The sequence below is a fragment of the Diorhabda sublineata genome, chromosome 4 (genome assembly GCF_026230105.1).
Source record: "Diorhabda sublineata isolate icDioSubl1.1 chromosome 4, icDioSubl1.1, whole genome shotgun sequence".
NCBI classification, from domain to species: Eukaryota; Metazoa; Arthropoda; class Insecta; order Coleoptera; family Chrysomelidae; genus Diorhabda; species Diorhabda sublineata.
In genome coordinates this window covers 2,796,636-2,824,196 of record NC_079477.1, presented here as the reverse complement: position 1 = coordinate 2,824,196, position 27,561 = coordinate 2,796,636, and the positions used below count along the sequence as shown (strand labels likewise).

Sequence of the window (27,561 nt, the reverse complement as noted above, 5' to 3'; positions counted from 1 at the left end):
CTACTTCTAAAATCGTTAAAATGGCTAGTTCTCAATTTAATAACGAGTAAATAAAATTTAGACCCCACCTGTATCTTTAAAAAATTACAGAAAATATTTAATAACTGGTTTAGGTTTAGGTATAGGAAAGTATACATGAATTTCTCTTATTTTTCACCCCAGAATGTATTAAAATAGAAAAAACTGGGTGGTTCTAATTAAAAATATGTAGAAATTTTATATTCATGAAGTTAAACTTTGAATACATTTCATACACACCCTGTATAAAATGAGGAATTTCTTAACAAGGATTCAAATAGATCTGATCTTTCTAAAAGCAAGCAAATAGAAACCAATTTTATATCTTCAAAGGTATCCTCGTAAAAAAATAATTTAAAAGGGTCGGCAACGGTCAAATTTTTTACAAAAAAATTTATAACTCAAAAAGTATGCATTTTTCGAAAAAAGTTTTTAGACAAAAGTATACGAAAATTTTACGTAGATTTTAAAATTGTATCAATATAGAGAGTGTTTTATGTAAAATAACAAAATTACAGCCATCTTTAAAAATATTTCCATATACAGATAGTTTTTACTCGTCTTGGGACACCCTGTATAACGTTGGCTACTTTCGCTTTTCACTAATAGAGAGCGTTGTTTATTTTTTGAATGTTTGTACTGTACTTTGCCGTTTGTCACGTGATACTGGTCACATTAACGTAACTTTAGAAGCAAATAGTGCGTGATTTTTATAATTATAATTAATTATTTCGGTGATGGAAATAGAATAACTCACATTTATAAATAAATAATTTTATTAGAATTTATACAACATTATCACTTTTCTCTTCTTTAACATTAATAGGAGCCGATGCATCCCGATCTACAATCTCAGTATTTTTTCTAAAGCAAGGAGCTGACATACTAATAAGTGCCGATATAGCGAACGCTGCTCCTCCAAAGAAAAATGGAATCGTATACGATCCGGTATAATCATATAAAGTGCCCGCTATTGGAGTACCGAACGTAGCTGCTGCTCCTCTGAAGAGTATTATCAATCCGAAGGCATTAGTGAGTTTATCCAGTCCGAGGAACTCCACCAGGATTATTGAAGTTAAAGAAATGTATCCAGCTAAAAATAAAAAGTTATTTAAATCTTCTATAAATTCCTTTGTTGTATACTAACCTACTGAGAATCCAAATACTACAGATACAGCTGCTAACGTCGCGAAGCTTGAGCACAAAGGCATAATTATAACTCCAATAGCTGCTAGTACCAAGCAGATGTTGTTGATAAGGAAATTGTTGACTTTTGGAAAATCCGCTATGAATCCAACACCAATACGTCCAATGATGTTGGTTATTCCGATAATCGATATAAGCATAGATCCTTGAGATTCATCAATTCCCTTAAAACATTTTCAAAAATGAACATTAGTATGAGAAAAATATATATAGCTAAGATATTGTCATTTAAAGTTCACAACATCACGACCGAGATCACTGAAAATGGAACGTGCTGTTTGAAATAGAAATGGAGTGAAAACCATTTTCCACAAAATATTTCTCCATTCCTTCCTGCTCGCTACTTTTCCTCTCCAATTAAGAACATTAGTATTTTTTAGGTCTTCCATTACACAGTTGTACCATCTCTTCCTTGGTCGCCCCTTTCTCTTTTTCCCTATTGGTCTTCTTTGCAATACTAATTTTGTCATGTAGTCTCTCAACATGTCCCAACCATCTCACTATCTGTCCCTTAATAAACGAGTTCCTCCAATTGTTTATTAGTTCTTCTCCTCCAGCCCTCTTCTCTGTGTACTCCTCCGTAGATTCCTCTTAGTATCTTCCTCTCCCATCTTTCCAACATGGCTTCATCTGCCATATGTTGCGGTGGGTCTTCTTGACACGTATTTTGACTCTCAGTTCTAATTCTTCTACTCCTTTGTCTTCTATTACTACTCCTAGATACTCAAACTTGGAAACTCTTTCGAAATTGTACACTTTGTGTTTCTGTGTATCTCCCATGATCATATATTTTGTCTTCTCTTGATTTATTTCTAGTCCAAAATTTTTGGCTTCCTTTGTATTTCTTTCAGGGAGAAAATCTGGTCCATTCTTCACCTATCAGCTCTGAAGCCTGCTTGAGATTCTGATAGTATTTTCTCGGCATATTCTTCTAGTTTTTTTCTCTGCAACTTTTCTCCATGGTACTTTAGCATTTCAGCTGTAATTTCCCCTGGTTTCTTGTTGTTTTTTTGTTCAACAGAATTTCAAGTGACATCGTGGTTATAGTTTGCTGCCCACATTTGGGATTGTGGGTGTTGTAATGTCTGCAAACAAAAATGAACGTGATCCGGGTTAAACATTAAGATCATGATCGGGTCAACTCGATCATAGTTTACGAATAGTCTTGTAGATTGCATCCTACATTTTCCAACGTCATATTAGAATGAATCAGTAGGAAGATTGTTGAAAATGTATTTATCAGATAAGGGAATAAAATTCGAATGAATCGTTTTATGCTAGTGAAAATTGGAGAAAAGGATTATCGTATACTCACTTTGGTTTTGGCCAGCTCAACTAAGTATACAAAAGGTATATAAAATGCTAAAATGGCGAATAAAGTAGCAAAAGCTAATACTAAGAATACAGCATCTTTGAGAAGACTCAGATCTAACAGATCTCCAAGAAGTTCGGAAACGTTGCAAAAACTTTTACCTGGAACGAAACATATTTACTTCAACGAATTTGATAAAAAGATATATTAGAAGTTTATAAAAAAGAAATCAAAAACTAACTTTTTAGAATCAATACCAAGTCTCCCTATTGTAAGTCTTTTTCCTTACAGCTATTTCTTTCGAATTATAATTGTTATTGTTTTTATCTCTTCCTTCATCTTTTTCGCCAATCGGTTTCCTTGCATCCGATCTCTACTTTTTACTCCCGTTTAACTCTTTATTCTCTAATCAATATAATTAAGGTAAGTTCTTCATAAACTTCCTCCATTTCTTTATTGGCTCTTCTTCTTTAGCTTCATTTCTACACGGTTTTCTTTTCTTCTCTTCTTCTTCTTCCCAAACTCTCTTACGTCCATCTCCATCTCTCCTATTCATGTCTTCTTTTATCTTCCTTTTCGCGCTTTTCTTTTTCACTTGGCCTTGATACTTTTTTTGGTATTCTACAATTATTCATTCCGAGCTAACTCGTTGAGATTTTAATACCCAGTTAATTGATTGTTTGATCTTAAACGGTTATAATTTCTTTATTTGTTCTTCATCAGATTAATTTCCTCCAAGGATTTCTCTTGGAATTTTCCTTTCTCACACCTTCAGTTTATTTGCCTGTTCGATAATTCGGAGCGGTGGAGTTCTACTGAAAGATTAACTGTTAAATGATAAACTTTTTTATAATTTTTGAATTTGACACCGCTTTTATAGCTCATTCTGTCTTGTTTCCCTTTCAACTTCTATCTTCCACATCTGGAATCTCAGTATTTTCGTTTGTATTCGTTTTTCAGCTGGAACTTTTTCCATTGTTCATTTTTATTGATAAAATTCTTGTTGATTTTAGTTATCTTTTACTATACGTTTTATTTTCCTTCTCCTCGGCCACACTTTTTCGTTGTTTTAGGATGAGCTCCACTTCATACTCTCCAATAATAGCAGTATGCCAATTTTAAAATTAATTACCCTTGTTATTCTGTTGTGTGCAATGTCCTCTGTAATTCTCACCTTTTTATACACCATTCGATCTACTTTTCTCTATTCTCTACTCTCCATTATTCTCTCCCATCTTCCAGAATCTGTTCTCATTCGTCATGGCTATTCAACAGGTTGTTAAAGAAGTTTCCTTCTTCTAATTTTTTTATTTTTGAAAATGTTTCTTTCTCAGTTAATTTTTTCATTTCCACAGTCGTTTTGGACTGCTCTTCATTCTCTAATCATATAAGAACTATAGCTAACTAATAATTAGCTAAAAATTTGAGATACGGCGTACGAAAAAAGAAAAATTTACTTTACCTTTAGTAGTTTTAGGTTTGTTAAGACTATGAACACTATGTCTGTACTCCGCTAAAGAAGTTCTCGATTGGAACTCTTTAAGATTTTGAATAGATCCTGTATAAAGGACATCTTTTCGTGCTAATGGTTGTACACTTCCTTTCCTTTTAGTAATAGAAAGCGTCGAACTAAATACCGCTCCAGGATTCGAAACGTTACCCTTAAATTATCGTTTATTTAACAAGATCATCAATTTGGAATTTCTACATTTACCTCGCTTGTTCTACTCCTTGGTCTCGCAGGTACTTTTTCCTGTACAACATTTTCTTGGACCACTCCATAATTCAATGGTTTCATTAAAGCGCCGAACAGCGCGCAACTTATGGTGATACCAGCTAGAAATAAATTAGTGTATTTCCAACCGAAATTCTTCAATGAGGCTGTTACTAAAGGAGCGAAGGCGAACGCTCCAACTCCGGTACCACAAACGGCGATACCAGTCGCTAAAGATCTCTTCGATTCGAAGTAATAACCTACCATTACAACGGCTGGTAGATAGATAAAACCGTAGCCCATTCCTCCCAATACGCCGTAAACGAGCATCATCACGGATACTGATGGACACATTGTGGATAGCGCCACAGCAGAAGAGGCTAATACACAACCTAGAAGATAAAATAAACTAACAAACACTTCGTAGACTTTAAATTCTAAAACTTCTAGATCTTTTCATCTCTTTATGACAAATACGAAATGTGGACAATTAAATCTGCAGTTATTTTAACAAATTCTAATAAAATCAAAAAAGTTATTGTCTGATTTCAAAAATAATGAAATAGTCTGTGTGAGTGGTTTGTTTGCAGATACTATTAATTGCCGATGTTTCTAGAAAATACTAGAATGCTCGAAAAAGTTATACAAGCAACCAGTTGGTTGTCGTAGGATCAGTACCACGCTATTCAGCAGTGGATATATGAAATTAAACGTTGTGATTCTGTGTGAACCATCCAAACAATTTTTAGAATGCCCAGCGAAAAATTTTGAACCCACTTGTAAGAAAAACGATTTATATTTCGGATTAAAGACACAATTTAACTCCCAAACTTGCTGATCAATAACAACGTATACGGATCCTTATACAGGGTTATTCACGAGAAGCTGAATCAAATGATTACTGTACTGAGTACTGAGACTAGTGTTCTGAAAATTTGTTTGCATTGGTTTTCTGGAACGCTCGTTTCGACTAAAATAATTTCAGTTATACCGGAAGTGGACCCAAACTTCGTTATTTTAAACGGAATGTTGCGGTTTTTATTCAACTTTCAGAATCTACGTGAAATTTCAGTATAATTTTATATAAGGCAACGTATGCCTAAAGTTCACCATTTTTTGGTTATTTCACATTTTCGAAATTTTTGGACACATGCAGCACACCATTAAAAAAATTATATTTCAAAGTTTAAGTGAGTCAGGTCTAATACTTTTGAGATTTGGACAAATAACAGCTTTCAAAATCTGTGAAAACCTTGAAAAAAATTTATACAGGGTGTTTATAAAATGGTACCGAATTTCGGTATCTAAAAACATCGAAAAATTAATTTTTTCAAATGACAATCCCCATTTTAAAGGGACTTCGTTAGTAAATTTATATATCTTAAATTAATGGTTTTTGTCGTGATGGACTCTGTACATTTATGAAGTTTGGCGTGCAAATTATTTGGTTGGAGCCTAAGAATTATGTCGATAATTGTAATTTTTGCTGAACAAACTTTCCAAGTAAAAGCAAGAGTAAAATAATTACGTTTTTGGTACACCAATCCCTAAGCCTTCAGAGAAATACGATGAACTAGATAATAACACAGAGCAGCCAAAACTTGGTCCATATTTTCAAGAGGAAATCGACTTCGAATGTAGCAGAGAGGCAAATAGTCAAATTTTATCTCTCAGGAAGAGATACTACTACTTGAAGGCAGTTCTGTTGTTCAATGGAAACGAACAGTCATCAATTTCTGTTGGTTATGGTATAAATAAGATTCCTCCAAAGCAGAAAAAACTATCATGCCGATCTCAAAGTTGTTGAACTGTTCTTAGGAGTAAAAAATGGCCTACTAACGTCAAAATATTGAGCCTGAACAGAAAAAGTCTTTAATGAAACTTTAATAGATCAACAGAAAGTTTATTTACCTTCTTTGTACGTGGAGCTGGGGCTAGTGAACATTTTATTAAACACTTTGATTGAAAATAAAATACGTTCTTTACTTGCGACAGAAATTCTCGTGCAGCAAAGCTTAAAGAAGGAATTGCCGTTAGAAATATCAGAATATTTTAAGGACCAAACTTTCAATCATGAAGAAAATGGATGTAGTTACGAAAAATCGAATTGCTCAGATGGAGAAACGCTACAGTGGAAATTGAAACCCAAATATGCTAGCGGACTATAGTTGGCCTCTTAACTTGAAACCGCTACAAGCGAAAAAAAAAACAACCAAATGAATTATTTGACTTTATATTTTTATATTTATATGTTTTAACTCCACCTGCAGGGTTGTTGGGTGGATTGAGTAGCTAAATGACTGTTGGGAGGGAGTCTTCAGACCAGGCTAGCACCATATCCATTACCGCTCATAGAACCAAGGTTATGCCTCAGATAAACAGGACGGATTTACCAATGATGACCAAAGCAAGGAACTGGGCAACACGCCAATGGAAAACAAAAAATATATTAAGAATAGTCACTTGGAATATTGAATCCTTACTAAGGGTGCGCTCTTCAAGAACAATCGGGAGCAATCGAATCATAGATGATGATGGAATAAAGAAGAGCTGGTTAAAAATAAAAACTAACATTCTAAAAGCCGTAAAGGAATCTCTTGGCGAGAAAACAGTGGACTAAAATAAAGAAAATGCCGTGGTTCTGTAGGGAAATAAAGAAAAATGTGGAGGACAAAAGGAAATGTGGAGATTCATAAGAGGACAGAGGCGAATGAAAGAAATAGTAGAAGTAAAAACAAAAACACTGGTCATTAGCAAAGAACCGATTAGATGTAAGATAGAAATTGACGGTACCAGCATTGAACAGATTATGGAAACCAACTAGTTAGGCATCACACATTATCAAGCTATGGAGATGTAGAATCAAAAGTGAAAAAACAAATACAGAAAGCCAATAGAGCAGCAGGAACAAACATATTAGAAAGGAAGCCCCGGACAAGGTGGAGCGATAATATAACTTAAAAACACAACAAAAGAAAGAAACGGGCAGAGTTTCCATTAGAAAAGATAAAAGAAGAAAAAGTAGCATGTTTTCTAAACGTACTTTTTTTGAAAATTTATTACGAGATCATATATTTTTCCTTCTGTTAAAACCTGTGAGTGGTAGTGGAAAACCAAGTACAGTACGACACAAATTGCAAAATGAATTCAGATCCCTCCGCCACTGGCGCTTCAATTTCGAATATTTTTTATAAACAAATACTGAAGCTGACTAACTAAATTTTCTAATTATTCAAATCAAACATTCATGACGTTGACAGTAAACTTCTTATTGTAATATCAAATACACAAACAATTTTAAAATATCATTTGTAGTAGTCAACAAACCGCTTTAAATAAATATTAAATAAAATGCAGATATAAAATCAAACAAAGTCGAACTAAAAATAGATTTCGATTCAATGATAAAAATGGTATTAGGTAGTTTTCCAATTCCTAATTATATTTAAGATTATACAAATAATTACTTAAGAACCAGTTTTTTATCTAAATAGTTAAACACAATAGTGTCTCTTTAACTAACTATTTAACTGGTTAGTTTGAATGAGATTTTTTTGTTTATAATACCTACCGATTAAGCACGCTATTCTACAACCAAATTTATTAGCTACTGCGCTAACTAACGGCCCAGCTCCTAATTGGAACCCTGTCAATAGAGAGCCTACCCATGCAGTGGTTCCTTTAGTTTCTCCATAATGTTCCACCAAAAATGGCAAAAGGAGTCCAAATGAAAAAGAGACGCCATCTACAACCATGTTACATATAAATGAAGCAAATACGATGACCCAACCGTAACCTCCATCCGGAGGGGCTGGAATATGCGGCTCGGTATCATTTCCTTCTTCCAATTGGAATTCTTCTTTTAGTCGTTGTTCTTCTTTTCGGGCGATTTTAGCTTTTGCCTAGAAAATACAAGTAGAATCAAAAAATTTTACAGTCGTGGTACAGTCTAGTAGTATCACCAAGGGCATCATAATTTTTCAACCGGCGGTGACGCCTTACTCGCCAGATTTATCCCGGTATTTTCCGTAAATACCGTTTCTGACATTAAAATCATGAAATGCGGATTTTCCTGAAGAGATGAAGGTAAATTTTGATTTCTAGTTTAATTGTATACAGATCGTTAAAAACTGTATAAAAAAAGCTGAAAGTTTTGTACAAAAAATATGACAATTGTTTTTTTTTCTTTGAAGTACACTGCTCGACGATTACTTGAATGAATAAACTGGACTATTCATGTTTTAGAGGGCATAGTTTCCATCGAATGTTGATGCTAGAGCTTGATGTCGAACGAGCATTTTTTTGTCAATATTAATTGTGGAAAAGCCAAAATTTGAAAAGCCAATTTCTGACAAAGTTAAATTTGAAAAAAACATTTCGGATCTTAACTAACTAAATTAATTTGTTTTGGATATTAAATTTTTGACTTTACGAACTGATGAAATCAATTTTATGACAAAAAAATTGGAAGTATCATTTTTGGACTAACCAAATAATGAAAAGTTATTTTTTTGACAAAAGAAATTCAAAGAAGAAAAATTTATTGATATTAAATGTAGGAACATTATTTTTTGATCCAATTTAACCAAGAAAAGCCTTATTCTGACAATAATAAATCTGAAAAAATCATTTCGGACCTCAACTAACGAAGAAAATTAATTTGTTTTGAATATTAAATTCAAAGAAGCAAGGTTTTCGAAATTTCTGATAAAATAAAATTCGATTTTGACTTTCATTAACTAAGAAACGCCTTTCTTTGTTGAAATTGAACTTAAGATAGCAAAATTTGTGAATATTAGACGTAGGAATTGCATTTTGACTTGATACAACCAAAAATAGTCATTTTTTGAAAACAATAAATGCAGAAAAACCCTTACCGAACGAATGTAAGTAATTTTTTCAACTAATTAAGATCGAAGAATCAAGATTTTTGTCGTTATTAAATGTGGAACGTTATTTTTCAACCAAACCAAAACAAGAAAAGATAATTTTTTACGAAAATAAATTTCGAAAAATAATTTTGCCCTCAGTAAACGAAGAAAAACCATAATTTCAACCAACTAAAGTCGACGATTCGCTAATTTTTTATGTTGAAAAAAAAGGTGTGATCGAACCAAAAAAATGAACTCATTTATTAACCAAAACAGGTTTGGAAAAATAATATTTGACGTTACTAAATGAAAAACGAATTTTTCACAAAATGAATCAATATTTAATGTGGAAAAATTACTTTTTGACTTACAAACTGATGAAATTAATGGAAAATATAATTTTTGAACAAACTAAATAATGAAAAGTTATTTTTTAACAAAAGAAATTCAAAGAAGAAAAATTTATTTATATTAAATGTAGGAACATTCTTTTTTGATCCAATTTAACCAAGAAAAGCCTTATTTGAATATTAAATTCAAAGAAACAAGGTTTTCACAATTTCTGATAAAATAAAATTCGATTTTGACTTTCATTAACTAAGAAACGCCTTTCTTTGTTGAAATTGAACTTAAGATAGCAAAATTTGTGAATATTAGACGTAGGAAATGCATTTTGACTTGATACAACCAAAAATAGTCATTTTTTGAAAACAATAAATGCAGAAAAATCCTTACCGAACGAATGTAAGTAATTTTTTCAACGAATTAAGATCGAAGAATCAAGATTTTTGTCGTTATTAAATGTGGAACGTTATTTTTCAACCAAACCAAAACAAGAAAAGATAATTTTTTACGAAAATAAATTTCGAAAAATAATTTTGCCCTCAGTAAACGAAGAAAAACCATAATTTCAACCAACTAAAGTCGACGATTCGCTAATTTTTTATGTTGAAAAAAAAGGTATGATCGAACCAAAAAAATGAACTCATTTATTAACCAAAACAGGTTTGGAAAAATAATATTTGACGTTACTAAATGAAAAACGAATTTTTCACAAAATGAATCAATATTTAATGTGGAAAAATTACTTTTTGACTTACAAACTGATGAAATTAATGGAAAATATAATTTTTGAACAAACTAAATAATGAAAAGTTATTTTTTAACAAAAGAAATTCAAAGAAGAAAAATTTATTTATATTAAATGTAGGAACATTCTTTTTTGATCCAATTTAACCAAGAAAAGCCTTATTTGAATATTAAATTCAAAGAAACAAGGTTTTCACAATTTCTGATAAAATAAAATTCGATTTTGACTTTCATTAACTAAGAAACGCCTTTCTTTGTTGAAATTGAACTTAAGATAGCAAAATTTGTGAATATTAGACGTAGGAAATGCATTTTGACTTGATACAACCAAAAATAGTCATTTTTTGAAAACAATAAATGCAGAAAAATCCTTACCGAACGAATGTAAGTAATTTTTTCAACGAATTAAGATCGAAGAATCAAGATTTTTGTCGTTATTAAATGTGGAACGTTATTTTTCAACCAAACCAAAACAAGAAAAGATAATTTTATACGAAAATAAATTTCGAAAATTAATTTTGCCCTCAGTAAACGAAGAAAAACCATAATTTCAACCAACTAAAGTCGACGATTCGTTAATTTTTTATGTTGAAAAAAAAGGTATGATCGAACCAAAAAAATGAACTCATTTATTAACCAAAACAGGTTTGGAAAAATAATATTTGACGTTACTAAATGAAAAACGAATTTTTCACAAAATGAATCAATATTTAATGTGGAAAAATTACTTTTTGACTTACAAACTGATGAAATTAATGGAAAATATAATTTTTGAACAAACTAAATAATGAAAAGTTATTTTTTAACAAAAGAAATTCAAAGAAGAAAAATTTATTTATATTAAATGTAGGAACATTCTTTTTTGATCCAATTTAACCAAGAAAAGCCTTATTTGAATATTAAATTCAAAGAAACAAGGTTTTCACAATTTCTGATAAAATAAAATTCGATTTTGACTTTCATTAACTAAGAAACGCCTTTCTTTGTTGAAATTGAACTTAAGATAGCAAAATTTGTGAATATTAGACGTAGGAAATGCATTTTGACTTGATACAACCAAAAATAGTCATTTTTTGAAAACAATAAATGCAGAAAAATCCTTACCGAACGAATGTAAGTAATTTTTTCAACGAATTAAGATCGAAGAATCAAGATTTTTGTCGTTATTAAATGTGGAACGTTATTTTTCAACCAAACCAAAACAAGAAAAGATAATTTTTTACGAAAATAAATTTCGAAAAATAATTTTGCCCTCAGTAAACGAAGAAAAACCATAATTTCAACCAACTAAAGTCGACGATTCGCTAATTTTTTATGTTGAAAAAAAAGGTATGATCGAACCAAAAAAATGAACTCATTTATTAACCAAAACAGGTTTGGAAAAATAATATTTGACGTTACTAAATGAAAAACGAATTTTTCACAAAATAAATCAATATTTAATGTGGAAAAATTATTTTTTGACTTACAAACTGATGAAATTAATGGAAAATATAATTTTTGAACAAACTAAATAATGAAAAGTTATTTTTTAACAAAAGAAATTCAAAGAAGAAAAATTTATTTATATTAAATGTAGGAACATTCTTTTTTGATCCAATTTAACCAAGAAAAGCCTTATTTGAATATTAAATTCAAAGAAACAAGGTTTTCACAATTTCTGATAAAATAAAATTCGATTTTGACTTTCATTAACTAAGAAACGCCTTTCTTTGTTGAAATTGAACTTAAGATAGCAAAATTTGTGAATATTAGACGTAGGAAATGCATTTTGACTTGATACAACCAAAAATAGTCATTTTTTGAAAACAATAAATGCAGAAAAACCCTTACCGAACGAATGTAAGTAATTTTTTCAACTAATTAAGATCGAAGAATCAAGATTTTTGTCGTTATTAAATGTGGAACGTTATTTTTCAACCAAACCAAAACAAGAAAAGATAATTTTTTACGAAAATAAATTTCGAAAAATAATTTTGCCCTCAGTAAACGAAGAAAAACCATAATTTCAACCAACTAAAGTCGACGATTCGCTAATTTTTTATGTTGAAAAAAAAGGTATGATCGAACCAAAAAAATGAACTCATTTATTAACCAAAACAGGTTTGGAAAAATAATATTTGACGTTACTAAATGAAAAACGAATTTTTCACAAAATGAATCAATATTTAATGTGGAAAAATTACTTTTTGACTTACAAACTGATGAAATTAATGGAAAATATAATTTTTGAACAAACTAAATAATGAAAAGTTATTTTTTAACAAAAGAAATTCAAAGAAGAAAAATTTATTTATATTAAATGTAGGAACATTCTTTTTTGATCCAATTTAACCAAGAAAAGCCTTATTTGAATATTAAATTCAAAGAAACAAGGTTTTCACAATTTCTGATAAAATAAAATTCGATTTTGACTTTCATTAACTAAGAAACGCCTTTCTTTGTTGAAATTGAACTTAAGATAGCAAAATTTGTGAATATTAGACGTAGGAAATGCATTTTGACTTGATACAACCAAAAATAGTCATTTTTTGAAAACAATAAATGCAGAAAAATCCTTACCGAACGAATGTAAGTAATTTTTTCAACGAATTAAGATCGAAGAATCAAGATTTTTGTCGTTATTAAATGTGGAATGTTATTTTTGACCAAACCAAAACAAGAAAAGATAATTTTATACGAAAATAAATTTCGAAAATTAATTTTGCCCTCAGTAAACGAAGAAAAACCATAATTTCAACCAACTAAAGTCGACGATTCGTTAATTTTTTATGTTGAAAAAAAAGGTATGATCGAACCAAAAAAATGAACTCATTTATTAACCAAAACAGGTTTGGAAAAATAATATTTGACGTTACTAAATGAAAAACGAATTTTTCACAAAATGAATCAATATTTAATGTGGAAAAATTACTTTTTGACTTACAAACTGATGAAATTAATGGAAAATATAATTTTTGAACAAACTAAATAATGAAAAGTTATTTTTTAACAAAAGAAATTCAAAGAAGAAAAATTTATTTATATTAAATGTAGGAACATTCTTTTTTGATCCAATTTAACCAAGAAAAGCCTTATTTGAATATTAAATTCAAAGAAACAAGGTTTTCACAATTTCTGATAAAATAAAATTCGATTTTGACTTTCATTAACTAAGAAACGCCTTTCTTTGTTGAAATTGAACTTAAGATAGCAAAATTTGTGAATATTAGACGTAGGAAATGCATTTTGACTTGATACAACCAAAAATAGTCATTTTTTGAAAACAATAAATGCAGAAAAATCCTTACCGAACGAATGTAAGTAATTTTTTCAACGAATTAAGATCGAAGAATCAAGATTTTTGTCGTTATTAAATGTGGAACGTTATTTTTCAACCAAACCAAAACAAGAAAAGATAATTTTTTACGAAAATAAATTTCGAAAAATAATTTTGCCCTCAGTAAACGAAGAAAAACCATAATTTCAACCAACTAAAGTCGACGATTCGCTAATTTTTTATGTTGAAAAAAAAGGTATGATCGAACCAAAAAAATGAACTCATTTATTAACCAAAACAGGTTTGGAAAAATAATATTTGACGTTACTAAATGAAAAACGAATTTTTCACAAAATGAATCAATATTTAATGTGGAAAAATTACTTTTTGACTTACAAACTGATGAAATTAATGGAAAATATAATTTTTGAACAAACTAAATAATGAAAAGTTATTTTTTAACAAAAGAAATTCAAAGAAGAAAAATTTATTTATATTAAATGTAGGAACATTCTTTTTTGATCCAATTTAACCAAGAAAAGCCTTATTTGAATATTAAATTCAAAGAAACAAGGTTTTCACAATTTCTGATAAAATAAAATTCGATTTTGACTTTCATTAACTAAGAAACGCCTTTCTTTGTTGAAATTGAACTTAAGATAGCAAAATTTGTGAATATTAGACGTAGGAAATGCATTTTGACTTGATACAACCAAAAATAGTCATTTTTTGAAAACAATAAATGCAGAAAAATCCTTACCGAACGAATGTAAGTAATTTTTTCAACGAATTAAGATCGAAGAATCAAGATTTTTGTCGTTATTAAATGTGGAACGTTATTTTTCAACCAAACCAAAACAAGAAAAGATAATTTTTTACGAAAATAAATTTCGAAAAATAATTTTGCCCTCAGTAAACGAAGAAAAACCATAATTTCAACCAACTAAAGTCGACGATTCGCTAATTTTTTATGTTGAAAAAAAAGGTATGATCGAACCAAAAAAATGAACTCATTTATTAACCAAAACAGGTTTGGAAAAATAATATTTGACGTTACTAAATGAACAACGAATTTTTCACAAAATGAATCAATATTTAATGTGGATAAATTACTTTTTGACTTACAAACTGATGAAATTAATGGAAAATATAATTTTTGAACAAACTAAATAATGAAAAGTTATTTTTTAACAAAAGAAATTCAAAGAAGAAAAATTTATTTATATTAAATGTGGGAACATTCTTTTTTGATCCAATTTAACCAAGAAAAGCCTTATTTGAATATTAAATTCAAAGAAACAAGGTTTTCACAATTTCTGATAAAATAAAATTCGATTTTGACTTTCATTAACTAAGAAACGCCTTTCTTTGTTGAAATTGAACTTAAGATAGCAAAATTTGTGAATATTAGACGTAGGAAATGCATTTTGACTTGATACAACCAAAAATAGTCATTTTTTGAAAACAATAAATGCAGAAAAATCCTTACCGAACGAATGTAAGTAATTTTTTCAACGAATTAAGATCGAAGAATCAAGATTTTTGTCGTTATTAAATGTGGAACGTTATTTTTCAACCAAACCAAAACAAGAAAAGATAATTTTTTACGAAAATAAATTTCGAAAAATAATTTTGCCCTCAGTAAACGAAGAAAAACCATAATTTCAACCAACTAAAGTCGACGATTCGCTAATTTTTCATGTTGAAAAAAAAGGTATGATCGAACCAAAAAAATGAACTCATTTATTAACCAAAACAGGTTTGGAAAAATAATATTTGACGTTACTAAATGAAAAACGAATTTTTCACAAAATGAATCAATATTTAATGTGGAAAAATTATTTTTTGACTTACAAACTGATGAAATTAATGGAAAATATAATTTTTGAACAAACTAAATAATGAAAAGTTATTTTTTAACAAAAGAAATTCAAAGAAGAAAAATTTATTTATTTTAAATGTAGAAACATTATTTTTGGATCCAATTTAAAAAAGAAAAGCCTTTTTCTAACAATAATAAATTTAGAAAAATCATTTTTGGGTCTTATCAAACTAAGGAAAGTTATTTTCGACCAAATATATGTCGAAGAAGCAAGATTTATCAGTACTTACAAAAAACAAAACAAAAGCCATTTCCCTGCAAACAATAATTTAAAAAAATCATTTTTTAGCTATACGAAAAAATTGATTTTTTGTTAAATTGAATTCAAATAATCCAGGATTTCAGACCTTTTTACTTTTTAGACATTTTTATATATATTTCTTGAAATTTTTTTTTAGTTTATTCAGATAATCAAGTTTTTAACAACATAAAATGTTGAAACCTATTTTTGATCATACCAAAGCCTTAATAGGCAATTTCTGCGATAAATAAATTTGGTAACCTCATTTTTGAGCTTACTCAGTAAAGGAAGGTCATTTTTTGACCAAATAAGATTCTAAATTTATCAATTTTGAACTATTTTCCATATTTTTGATTCTAGAAAATCATTTTTGATCGTACTATATAAAGAAAAATCATTTTTTGACCTAACTGAATAAAGAACTTTCATTTTACATCAAAATTGTACACTGCGACGGAGATTTTGTTCAAATTAAATTTGAAAAAGTCATTATTTGACCAAACCAAACCATAAAAAGCTATTATCTGACAAAATTCATTTCGGAAAAGTCATAATCAAACTAAGTAATAGTGAATGGGACTAAATAATTAAAAATTTCTATGATATCAAGGTTTTTCTGCCGATGGAAATGTTATAATATGTTAAAAAAAGTTTCAAACAATGTTGATCTAATATATGTTTCTATTATTTCGAATTCTTCATGAAGATTTTGTACTTTTTATGTACTTACTTCGTATTCTTCATCAGAATTCATCATTCCTACGGTCACTTAAAACTGTTTTTATTTCGAAACGTATCTTTATCATTCTAATTCATATTATAAACTATTTTTAACTGCACTACATGTTGTGTTAATATACACTGAATCTTCAGCATTTGTTGATGAATCTTTATATTATTATTAATCTCATTCTGTTTCCGATTCACCTTGTTGACCTTTAAGTCCATTATTTCTCCTTATCTCTTCTCCATATGTAACAGTATCCATTATCAAGTATTTGCAATCCTAATAGTACTTTAACGACTGTTATCCCAATTTCCACACTTGTTTTTATGACTTAAATATCTCTGATGTAATACCGACCTTAGTATACTTGGAATTAGTTAACTAATGAGTTGAAGCAATTCAAAACGGAATAATTTACTAACAAATATTAGTATAAAAGAAAAATAACGAAGCAAGTACACAATGAAAGTTAGTTTTCTATATATATATATATTACATCTTCAATGTCTTTAATTTCTTTAATTGCCAGGACGAATCAATAAAAAACAACAGTTTGAAACATAGTGTAAAGTAAAGAGAAATAAATACCAATATCTGGTAAACCTTTTTACAGTATGCTCGAGAAAAAAGTGCCTGGGTAGCCGATTTCACAGGCTTGTTGTAGATTTTCCTGCACCAGTTTCTTTAAACTTTTTACTAACTTACTTTACTATTTGAGGTAATCCATTTGAAATAACAAAGTTCAGTATATTTCCGGACAAAGGAAAGATCTGACAACAATGTAGATACCACCATAAAACCAAAATTTATAGAAATCGTACAAGCCGATTCCGAGATAATTCCATACATAAAAACTCACTGTTTATGTCAAAATATATGATTGGAAACTATTACTGATGTATATTTATATAAAAATGGTTTAAAAACCAATCTTAAACTATTAGAAATAACATTTTTTAATAACCATACCATTATTTATAGAAACATTCAGCAATTCAATCACACATAAACTATGGAACTGTTAGAAACTGGACATTTTTTATCTTTTCACGACTGCCCATGATCGAGCCTCTAAAATTACAATTATATCTATATATACGAACTTGACTTCAATTTTTATGCTTCCAGTTTTATTAAAACAGACGCAGCATCCGTTCAAATGACAAATGAAGCTAATTAATATGTGCAAATTATGTTGTAGTTACCTCTAAACAAAGTACGTACTTCTAATTTATATAGATACGTAAACCTTCATTTTCTCTTGAATTATTTAGTAGAAAAATCATTGATTCACAAGGAAATGATCAATTAAAACATGCATATTATTGTACAAAACATATACGAGGATAAGTCGAGATTTATTTTTTACTTGGACCCAATTTATACCAAAACGCTTTGCTCAAGGTCTCACACTGTGATTCATATTTGAGGAACTGAAACCCCCATGAAGGGGTTGACTGGGAAGTATCCTGAAGATATCAGCACTTATCATAATCGTGCAAGTTGCAATTCTAAGGAGAAATCAGTTTCTGATCTGCTGATCTCTTTTAATTTCCTTAGGAGTTTTTCAAATGTTTCTTGGTGCATTCTAAACTAATTTTCGTCTCTTCTTTTCTTTAGATAAACTCATGTTTCCCCTTTTTCATATACCCAGGGTCCCATCATCGTCTGGATGTTCTTTTTTTGACCATCAAACTCCAAAAACAAAGTAGCAGCAGATATAATTATTTCCCGTGATGTACTCAGCACTTTTTTCTTGTTTTAAACCACCCACGAAATATTGAATAAAATTTGAGGTTAGGAAATTGTGATTAGTAGTTTGGATCTTGCTAGAAATTTTACGGAATGTCTTGCACGTTGTTATACGTCATGTTAAGCGGAGTTTAGGCAAGTCATCAAATGGCCTTGAGAAATTTACGTTATAGTACAAATGACGCGGGTATGTGTTTAGAAACCTCACCTAAGCGACAGGTTATAGACGTTCAAATGATTATACTTTAAGGGGACACCACATTAGAAGGATCAAAAAAATCGTTAACTCAACAATCCAACAATAAAAATTTGTTAAAGTAGATCAAAATTTTGTTGAAGTAGGCAACTTTAACTCACTTCAAATATAAATAGTCACAAATTTATATCGATCGATGTGCGTATAAATTGTCGTGATTATCTTCAATATTATTTATTCAAAGTTTAAGTACAGTTCAACGATTTTCTCCGCGCCTGTGAAATTTTTAAGATAATTAATTAGAACAAATGAGATAAATATAATAAAGAACTATTGCAGTTGATAAAGTAACAAGCGTTTATCATAACTATTTTATGTGTATCTACCGAGCAATTATTAGTTATTCTCATTTTTTTTCTTTTTAAAATAAGTTTTTAGAGTTACCACTTTTTACCTTTGATGTCTGTGTTAATGTCTATGTTAATCTCATCCACTATAAAGTTCAAGCTCAATTTTTCGGTTTTAGAATGCTCAAAATCATCGGTAGTTCGTTAAAAAACATCGTGAAGGAGAAATGAATGATGAGAATAGGTTTTTAATAATTTAAGGACCATACGGACGGCTTAATTTCATTAATGACGATTTGTTACGAAAAGTTGATAGAAGATAGAACTATATACCATTAGAATTGACCACTGTTTCCAGAATTTAAAGAATAGATTATTATCAACCGTTTTCACAAACAAAAAGTGAAGTTCTTTGATGATGGGATTCTAAATCCGCTGCTACGACTCAATAAAAGTCTAGTTTCAATAGTGACTACGGTTCTAGAGGTATCTGGTCAACTTAATAAGCATATGTTGCAAGTACGAAGACATTATGTTGTTTAATATTTGTCAGGTCAATAGTCAACTAGTCATCGAAGACCAGCACCGCAGTAGCCGACCAAATGAGGTGACGACTCCAGAAATGTTGAAGTCTAAAAGTGCAGAAGCTAGCAGTCATAATAGACGCAAGATGGGTGCCGCGTTTGCTCATTATGGAACAAAAACCGCATCGTGAAGATGTTTTACAGAAATTTTTGCGTCGTTTTATAACCATGGATGAAATGTGGGTCCATAAAAACGATGAACTGTTAAGGGGGAAGCGGCTCCAAAGAAGGCAAAGGCCGTTCCATCTGTAGGCAAGGTCATGGCGTCAACATCTAGTATTATACAAACTTGTTGCAACGTTTGAGCGAAGAAATCAAGCAAAAACGGCCGCATTAGACCAAGAAGAAAGTGTTATTTCATCAAGACAATGCACCAGCTCACATATCCATTATAGCAGTATCCAAAATTAATCAATTAAAGTTTGCATTTCTATCTCAAACATCCTATTCGCTAGATTTATTCCCCTCGGATTATTTTTTTCCCAGACTTGAAAAAATGGCTTGGTGGTCAAAAATCAGTTAATGGTTATTTTGAGGAGCTTGACCTGACCAGATAATGGTCAGAAAGACTGGCAAACAAGACAAAGTTTCCATAAGAAACTTATGTGTACCATGTCGCGTGAATTAGTCAAAAATACCTTAAAAAGTTTCCTGAATATACTATAAACAAATTGGCACGGATACCAAAATGTTGTCGTCAACGAAGATCGATACATTTTTTGAATGAGGTATGAAGAAAAATGGAAAGGTTGGTTTCCATATGGACAATATAAAACAATGTTAAGTTTAAGATACCGAGACCTTATGGGGGTCGAATAAGCTGTAGATTGTAAAAGGTTTGTCCCGTTAAGTTTATTTTACACGTTATAATGTTTTGGTCGGACTTGGCATCCTGTCATAATGATTTCTTACCAATTTTATCTAGCAAAACGTATGATGGAGGGTGGCAAGCGGAAAATGAGGAAAAATACGCGAAATAGATATTGTACAAGTCATCCAAGACCTAAATTAAAATGCTCACGACAAATTACGTCCAATTGAGAAGCACGCGCCAATTATGGCAAATCAAAACAGTTTCATTAAAGATATTTACAAAAATATTTGGAAATATTATCCCCACAGTATCATTTTTATTAGTTAATATGAAAACATGGGCACCAACACTTTATTTTAAATAATATTTAAAAAATCAAATAAATGCTTACCATTTTTTTTTACACCGCCAGTCTACACTCCACACCAATAAATCTGAAGTGAACAGATTGTGATTGTACAAATAATATCTTATCTTCAAAGGTACAAAGTTGGTTCTTATAAATAATAATTGTACTTTATATAGAGAAGTCTTTCATTCATTTCACGCTGATTGACTATAAAAACATTCAATGATTGGCTCTCGAAAGGTAATGAAAAACCTATTTAATGATAACGATATTGTTTGTGTCTATAATAGATATAACAGAAATCTGTAAATAATCAATATTTAAGATACTTTCCCCGATAAATTCATTTCGAAAACTAATTCGAGGAAGTGATAGCAAAATGGCAGATCACTATCTTCAGAAAACTCATTAATTAACAGGAGAATATTAAGCATTATTGATTGATAAGGTAAGTTCCTTAACCTCAAAATTTCACCGCATAGGTAAGCGTCTGTTTTCAAAAAAAAGGTGCCAATTATGAAGGGTTGAGAAGATTGGGCAAAGAAGTTTCCTGACAACCTTTGTATAGTGCTTTTCTGTAAACGCAGAGCTTCAAGTTTCAATCCCGTTACCCAAAAGAATATCTACGATACATGTTACACATGTTCTGATCAAATTTGACCCAGATCGCTTTTAAATAGCTCTGCTAGTATTTTGGAAAGATTACTTTATTACGAAATCAAACGCGGCAAAATTCATACTTGTGTCACTGTTCCTCTAGTTCTATGCTACTCCGCAGCTCATTGAAATTGTCGTTTACAGTTGACTCAGAATATCCACAATAGCCGCTGTCACACGCACAAGAGTTAAATAGAATCTCTTGTGCAGCGTCCAGCAGCTTCCGTGAATTTCTAACTGGAAGATTTTCCACATGGCACGTCTTATATCTGGAAAGAAAAAAAATCATTGAATTAATATAACGCAAATAGTATCAAATGAAAAGTATTTATAGATGCCAAGATATTGAACGATAAATGGGAAGAGCAACGGAATTTTTGGAAACAAATATAGAAATGGGAAACTAACGATTAACCGGAGTAAAATCAAATCGAAATAACTTTCGAAGAAGAAAGTAAAACAACTAAATCACTTAAATCTATCCGAGATAGTTATAAATGACGAAAACAAACCAAAAGAATGACAAGAACGATCGGTTTTCAAAAGAGGAGATCGCAAACTATTGGGATATGGGATATGATACATGCCATGGTTTTAATGGGAAGAATACTTAGACACAGGATTGAAGATTAAATACAAGAAAAGATAGGAAGAACGGGCAGTGTTCACAAGCGGAAAGCGGAAACTCAATCAGTAGGAAAACTGAACACACCAATAACTAAAAGATTGGGATGATCCACGTCACCTACTCCAGTCCTAAATGAACATCTACCAATAAATGTTTCAGACGACTAACTAGTTATAGCACAAGATGAGGAGGATCTGAATTGGTGAGGAAGTAAATTGTACGAGAAAGTAGGATAAAGAGATACTCAATAAATCGTCCGACTAACTAAGAAAAACAGATTTTTTGTCAAAAATCGATTTTATTTATCAATGTAATCTACTTCTAGAGCAATACACTCATTCCAACGCTTCCCCAACTTCTCTTCCTTCACCGCCGAGCATTTTTTTGAGATCAGCGAATAGACAGTAGTCTCTGCGGACCAGATCTAGACTATATGGTGGATTAGAAGCGATTCGAAGTGTAAATCATCGGTGCTTACAAATTTTGAACAGGTCTTGTTGAAACAGTGTTTTTTTCTTCGTTTCCTCGATTTCTGCATTCAAACGATCTAACAACTCTATGATGTAGTATTTGCTATTGATTGTCTGTCCCTTTTGGAGATAGTCGATGAACAATATTCCATGTAGATACCAAAATACTGAAGCCATAACATTCCCAGGTGACTGTTGTGCTTTTGGACGCTTCGGACGTGGTTCACCTGCTGGAGTAAATTCAGATGATGACGTTTTGATTCCGGAGTGAAGTGATTGATCCATGTTTCATCCCTTGTCACATATCGAAGCTAAAAATCTTATTTATTACGTGTAAACAATGCGCTGAATCATCTCGGCATCAGCTACTTCACGCAATTTCAATTTACGATCAGTTATAACCAATTTGTGGACTTTTTTGATGTTTTCTGGAGTAACCAACTCAATTGGACGACCAGAACGTTCACCATCATCTGTGTCTATACGACCACGTTACAAATGATTGTTTATAATAGAGAAGAGTCCGGATAACCATATTGAAGCCATCGCTGTGCTTGGACAGTATTTTTTCATCAAGAAACAATGATAAATTAACAGACGAAAGAGTTTTTAAAATAAGAAAAGTAGCTTCAATTAATTGGCCGTCATTTTTTTCTGACCAATCAAAATGTCATGAAATTTCACACATAGTCTTTTGAAAGTTGGTACTTCATAAATGTCATTTGGATTTGACAATAGCAGCGCCATCTGTGTGTCGGTGACACGACTTATTCAGTGTATTGAAAATAAAAACGATTGTTATAGTATGGCCACGTGAAAAAACCAGATTCATGAGAATAGTTACCGACTGGAATCCCATGGATAAAAGAAAACCTAGAAAATCTAGGTTACGACGATTGAAAGGTCGGAGATGGTAAAATGGGAGTCAGCGGAAGCTGTAAAAAACCTGTATATACATTTATCTTCAAATGTAGTATATTTTGAAAAGAGTTTATGTTTAACAAGACATTGTCCTCTTTTCACAAACAGGAAACAGCCCAATTTGTATTTTGGGCGACATTTGTCAACTTCGATAATCAAATATCGGGATGGAGTGTTTTCTATGGCCCACTCTGTATATAGGTCACAAGGAAATTATAAAAAATTATAGAGTGAGGAAATAGTTATTATGATATTGAAAATATACGAGTTGAAGAATTCCACTGTTGCGTGTATAAGAACTTTGATAGTTCTAATATTCTACTAATGTTATTTTTTAAATTATTTATAACCACCTGGTATCAGTCCCAATACTTTAGCTTGGTATGTAATTATTCTTTGAAGAACATCTGCCTTTACATTTTCCCCTGGATTTACTGTCATATTGATTATATAATGTATTCTATTTTGAATAATTCAGGAGATTTAATGGAAGAACGATATAATAAGTCATAAAATCCCAACTCATTTTCTTAAACGATATAGGTCGTTGTTGGTTTTTTTTATTACAATTATAAATAAGTTATTAGTTACCAGTAGCTCGTAAAAAAACTTTCAAACTTATATTTAAGTTTGGTTCCTCCAAAAGGGGGAGCGAATAATAAGAAAACATTCTGCATTGTATGCTTTTTGAGTTTCGCAATTGCACCCAAAAATATTTACGACGTTAATCAAAGTACAAAAAGATCGTAAGTGAAAATCTGGTGATTTTGGTCTATCAGGTAGACATACAAATTAGAAAACGACATTCTAAGGGCACATATGATAACAAAGTCACACAGTTTAAGAATCTCACAGTCCCTAACCCTTACTCAACCTTTGTCAACAATCTAAAAACATTTGCAGCAAAATAAGTTGTTTGGGTTTAAATTAATCTGTCCGAAGATAATCCTTGAATGCAATATATTGTTTCAACTGCACGAAACACAAATTTTTATTTGCTTTTGATCGCTTGATCACTGGTGACGAAAAATATGGTAATCCGAAACGTTAAAGTGAAGTACTACCACGCCGGGTTTATTCTAAACTTGTTAAACATGTAAATGTATTTTCTCAAATATTGATTGAGATGATATGGATAGGATGGTCAGAAAACTTGGAACGAGAGGTTTAGAATAACCTTCAAAGTATTAATTTTACAACTTAAATGATAACTTAAAAATAATGTGGTTGGATCAAGGGATAACTACACTTGGCCACCAAAGATGCCTTCGTAGGGCTGCAGGTCTCATTAAAAGTTGATATTGGGTAAATACCATGAAGCATCCACAAGAAATAATTGCTAGAATTGGTATTTTTGAAGTGGATGCCGTGTCATATATTAGAATGTCCTCACTCCAGATGGGTTTCGGTGTAACTTTGTACAGTAGCATTTTATTAATTGTTAGCTGGGATTAACCAGTACAGTTAATTGAGTTTAACATCCAATTGGTTTATCTTGGTTAGTAGGAGTGTTTTCGTCGTTTCAAGTATCTTTTTATTGCAGAAGATGCACTTTTAAAACCGCCATTAACTTCAATTTTTAGCCTCAAAGTAATAGCCAGTTTTTCTGCAATATTTGTGAAGCCCAATCTGCAGCTGTGGAATTTTGACCAAGAAAAGAATAAACTATAAATAATCCAGCGTTGTTGTTGTTGTAGAAAGGAATTTTTACATTAAAATAACGGTGCTAATATACATGATAATATTATTATAGTTGTAAGGATAATTAAGTTATGTAGCGTTACTTATTGATTAAATTTCTCAAATTATAAATTCAAATATTTTCACTCTATCTCCAGAAAAATGAAAAAAAAAAAGAAGCTACTACTATTCGTAACCTAGCGATGGTCTCAAAAATTTAAAAATGAATTTAAGAATGAGGAAACGTTCGATATGAATAGAAGATGTTAAAAATTATATCAGAATATTTCGAAATAAGTAAAAGGAAAGGTGACACATCTGGTGACTGAAGATAAACAACGAAACGCTTGGAATTGTGTCAATAAAGCCTGAAAAAGAAACCTAAATTATTGATTTTTGCTGAAGAAATAATTAACTAAAGAACTTAACGATCATGTCATGGCTATGAAGCATGTCGAGATTGGGTAATATGTTTTGCAGGCGTTCCTAAAGGAAATTTGTATTCAGTATTATGTGTAGCATTGAATTCGACTTTGAAAAATCGTTTGTACTTTGGCAACTATCATCTGGAGTAGTTTGACGACACCCAATGATAGAAATACTAGATTTTGCTTCCCTACACTGTATCCAACCTAATTTTAACATCTTTATTAAACTATTTGACGTGATGCTACAAGAAATTTTCAAAAATTCGCTTATCTACAATGTTTAATGCGTAATAATCGGTTAGGGAAAATTGGTTAGTTACTTTAAATTATAAATGATATAAAAAGGAATCTAATTTTGATGAATTTATATATTTATATAAAAAACTATCGTTTGGTATGGATTTCACCTTTCTTTGAATATTAATAAATTGATAATAAGTTTTGAATAGTTAAAATACCCACCGGATTTTCCCACAACTTTCACCTCACGCATTTTTACACTGAAATATATCTAAACTAAACTTTTTATCAGGCTTCATCCCCTATATAAGGTATCATCCCCTCTACGATAGTCTCTTGTAAAGTACCTTACAAGTAAATTTCAATAATTGGCGTGTGTCTATTGATTTATACCTCGGTATTTACAAACCTTCATTTTCTTAATGATTGAATACTAGGATTAAGATGTCGGTTGAGTTAATTCAATTTTTTATAGGTATAGCGATTATTCGTTTCGTTTTTTTAACTATTTTATCAATTTAAGACAAGTCACAAATGTTTTTGTAATTAGCCGAAGTTAAATAACAATTATTGGTATCTTTTTTGATGTAACTACTCGTCACATTCGTGAAACGATAGCCACTGCTCTGGATGAAATATTTACTAATTTAGAAAAGTATTTATCAGCTAAAAATGCGTCGAGAATTTTTAGTTATAGACAACGACGAAGAAAAGAATCATATATTAAAAAAATTGATGATTTCCATTCCGAGACCGTTCAGGCGTTCTACCCAACCGATTTGCTTAATTTTTTTTTTTCAATGAAAGGTATTGATGCACAGATCAGCCATCAAGCATCAGATTTTATCTAATTTTCACCATTCTCAAGTCTCAAATGCGATTTCTCCCTGTACATTACTTATGGGAGTTTTTCACATACACACGTTCTATCCTCAATATCTCAGGTTCTAATAAAACTACAGAGTTCGTTTTGGTTTAAGAACACTCGCTGAAACACCTTCTTTCTTTTGAGTTTTTGAACACTTAAATCGGTTAAGTTGGAGAGGAGCTAGGCGCTGACATTCAATGTGGGGATTTTTGTAGGTTTTTGGCAATTTTTATACATTCAAAGATCTATATCTCAAGTTCTAATATAGCTACAGAGTTCGTTTTGGTTTGAGAACACTCACTAAAATACCTTCTTTCTTTTGAGTTTTTGAACACTTAAATTGGTTAAGTTGGAGAGGAGCTAGGCGCGGCCATTCAATGTGGAGTTATGGATTTTTGGCAATTTTTATACATTCAAAGATCTATATCTCAGGTTCTAATATATCTCCAGAATTCGTTTTGATTTAAGAACACTCGCTGAAAAACCTTCTTTCTTTTGAGTTTTTGAACACTTAAATTGGTTAAGTTGGAGAGGAGCTAGGCGCTGACATTCAATGTGGGGATTTTTGTAGGTTTTTGGCAATTTTTATACATTCAAAGATCTATATCTCAGTTTCTAATATAGCTCCCGAATTCGTTTTGATTTAAGAACACTCGCTGAAACACCTTCTTTCTTTTGAGTTTTTGAACACTTAAATCGGTTAAGTTGGAGAGGAGCTAGGCGCTGACATTCAATGTGGGGATTTTTGTAGGTTTTTGGCAATTTTTATACATTCAAAGATCTATATCTCAAGTTCTAATATAGCTACAGAGTTCGTTTTGGTTTGAGAACACTCACTAAAATACCTTCTTTCTTTTGAGTTTTTGAACACTTAAATCGGTTAAGGGTTAAGTTGGAGAGGAGCTAGGCGCTGACATTCAATGTGGGGATTTTTGTAGGTTTTTGGCAATTTTTCTACATTCAAAGATCTATATCTCAAGTTCTAATATAGCTACAGAGTTCGTTTTGGTTTGAGAACACTCACTAAAATACCTTCTTTCTTTTGAGTTTTTGAACACTTAAATTGGTTAAGTTGGAGAGGAGCTAGGCGCGGCCATTCAATGTGGAGTTATGGATTTTTGGCAATTTTTATACATTCAAAGATCTATATCTCAGGTTCTAATATATCTCCAGAATTCGTTTTGATTTAAGAACACTCGCTGAAAAACCTTCTTTCTTTTGAGTTTTTGAACACTTAAATTGGTTAAGTTGGAGAGGAGCTAGGCGCTGACATTCAATGTGGGGATTTTTGTAGGTTTTTGGCAATTT

General features: G+C 30.8%; 1 protein-coding gene across 3 annotated transcripts; it reads right to left on the bottom strand.

Moving 5' to 3' along the window:
• Positions 1–776: 776 nt before the first annotated feature.
• On the bottom strand, positions 777–20,681 carry LOC130443122 (monocarboxylate transporter 14-like). 3 transcript variants are annotated; one of them, XM_056777597.1, is made up of 7 exons: positions 20,404–20,681; positions 7,822–8,152; positions 4,251–4,642; positions 3,999–4,197; positions 2,540–2,697; positions 1,166–1,388; positions 777–1,111 (listed from the first exon to the last, which is right to left on the bottom strand). In XM_056777597.1, exons 1-7 carry the CDS (start codon positions 20,404–20,406, stop codon positions 804–806), a joined length of 1,614 nt encoding a protein of 537 aa, XP_056633575.1. In that variant the 5' UTR covers positions 20,407–20,681; the 3' UTR covers positions 777–803. The 3 variants fall into 3 exon arrangements, with proteins under 3 accessions (XP_056633575.1, XP_056633576.1, XP_056633574.1); XM_056777598.1 differs by lacking the exon at positions 20,404–20,681 and adding an exon at positions 17,289–17,400; XM_056777596.1 differs by lacking the exon at positions 20,404–20,681 and adding an exon at positions 16,323–16,481.
• Positions 20,682–27,561: the final 6,880 nt, after the last annotated feature.

What these genes read in the sequence shown, in the direction of transcription:
- LOC130443122 (XM_056777596.1), bottom strand. Translation starts at nt 16,349, where the DNA reads ATGATGAATTCTGATGAAGAATACGAA. An exon ending in ATTCTGATGAAGAATACGAA is followed by an intron (nt 8,153 to 16,322) that starts GTAAGTACATAA and finishes TGTATTTTCTAG; the next exon opens with GCAAAAGCTAAAATCGCCCG. An exon ending in CAAACCTAAAACTACTAAAG is followed by an intron (nt 2,698 to 3,998) that starts GTAAAGTAAATT and finishes GTTTCGTTCCAG; the next exon opens with GTAAAAGTTTTTGCAACGTT.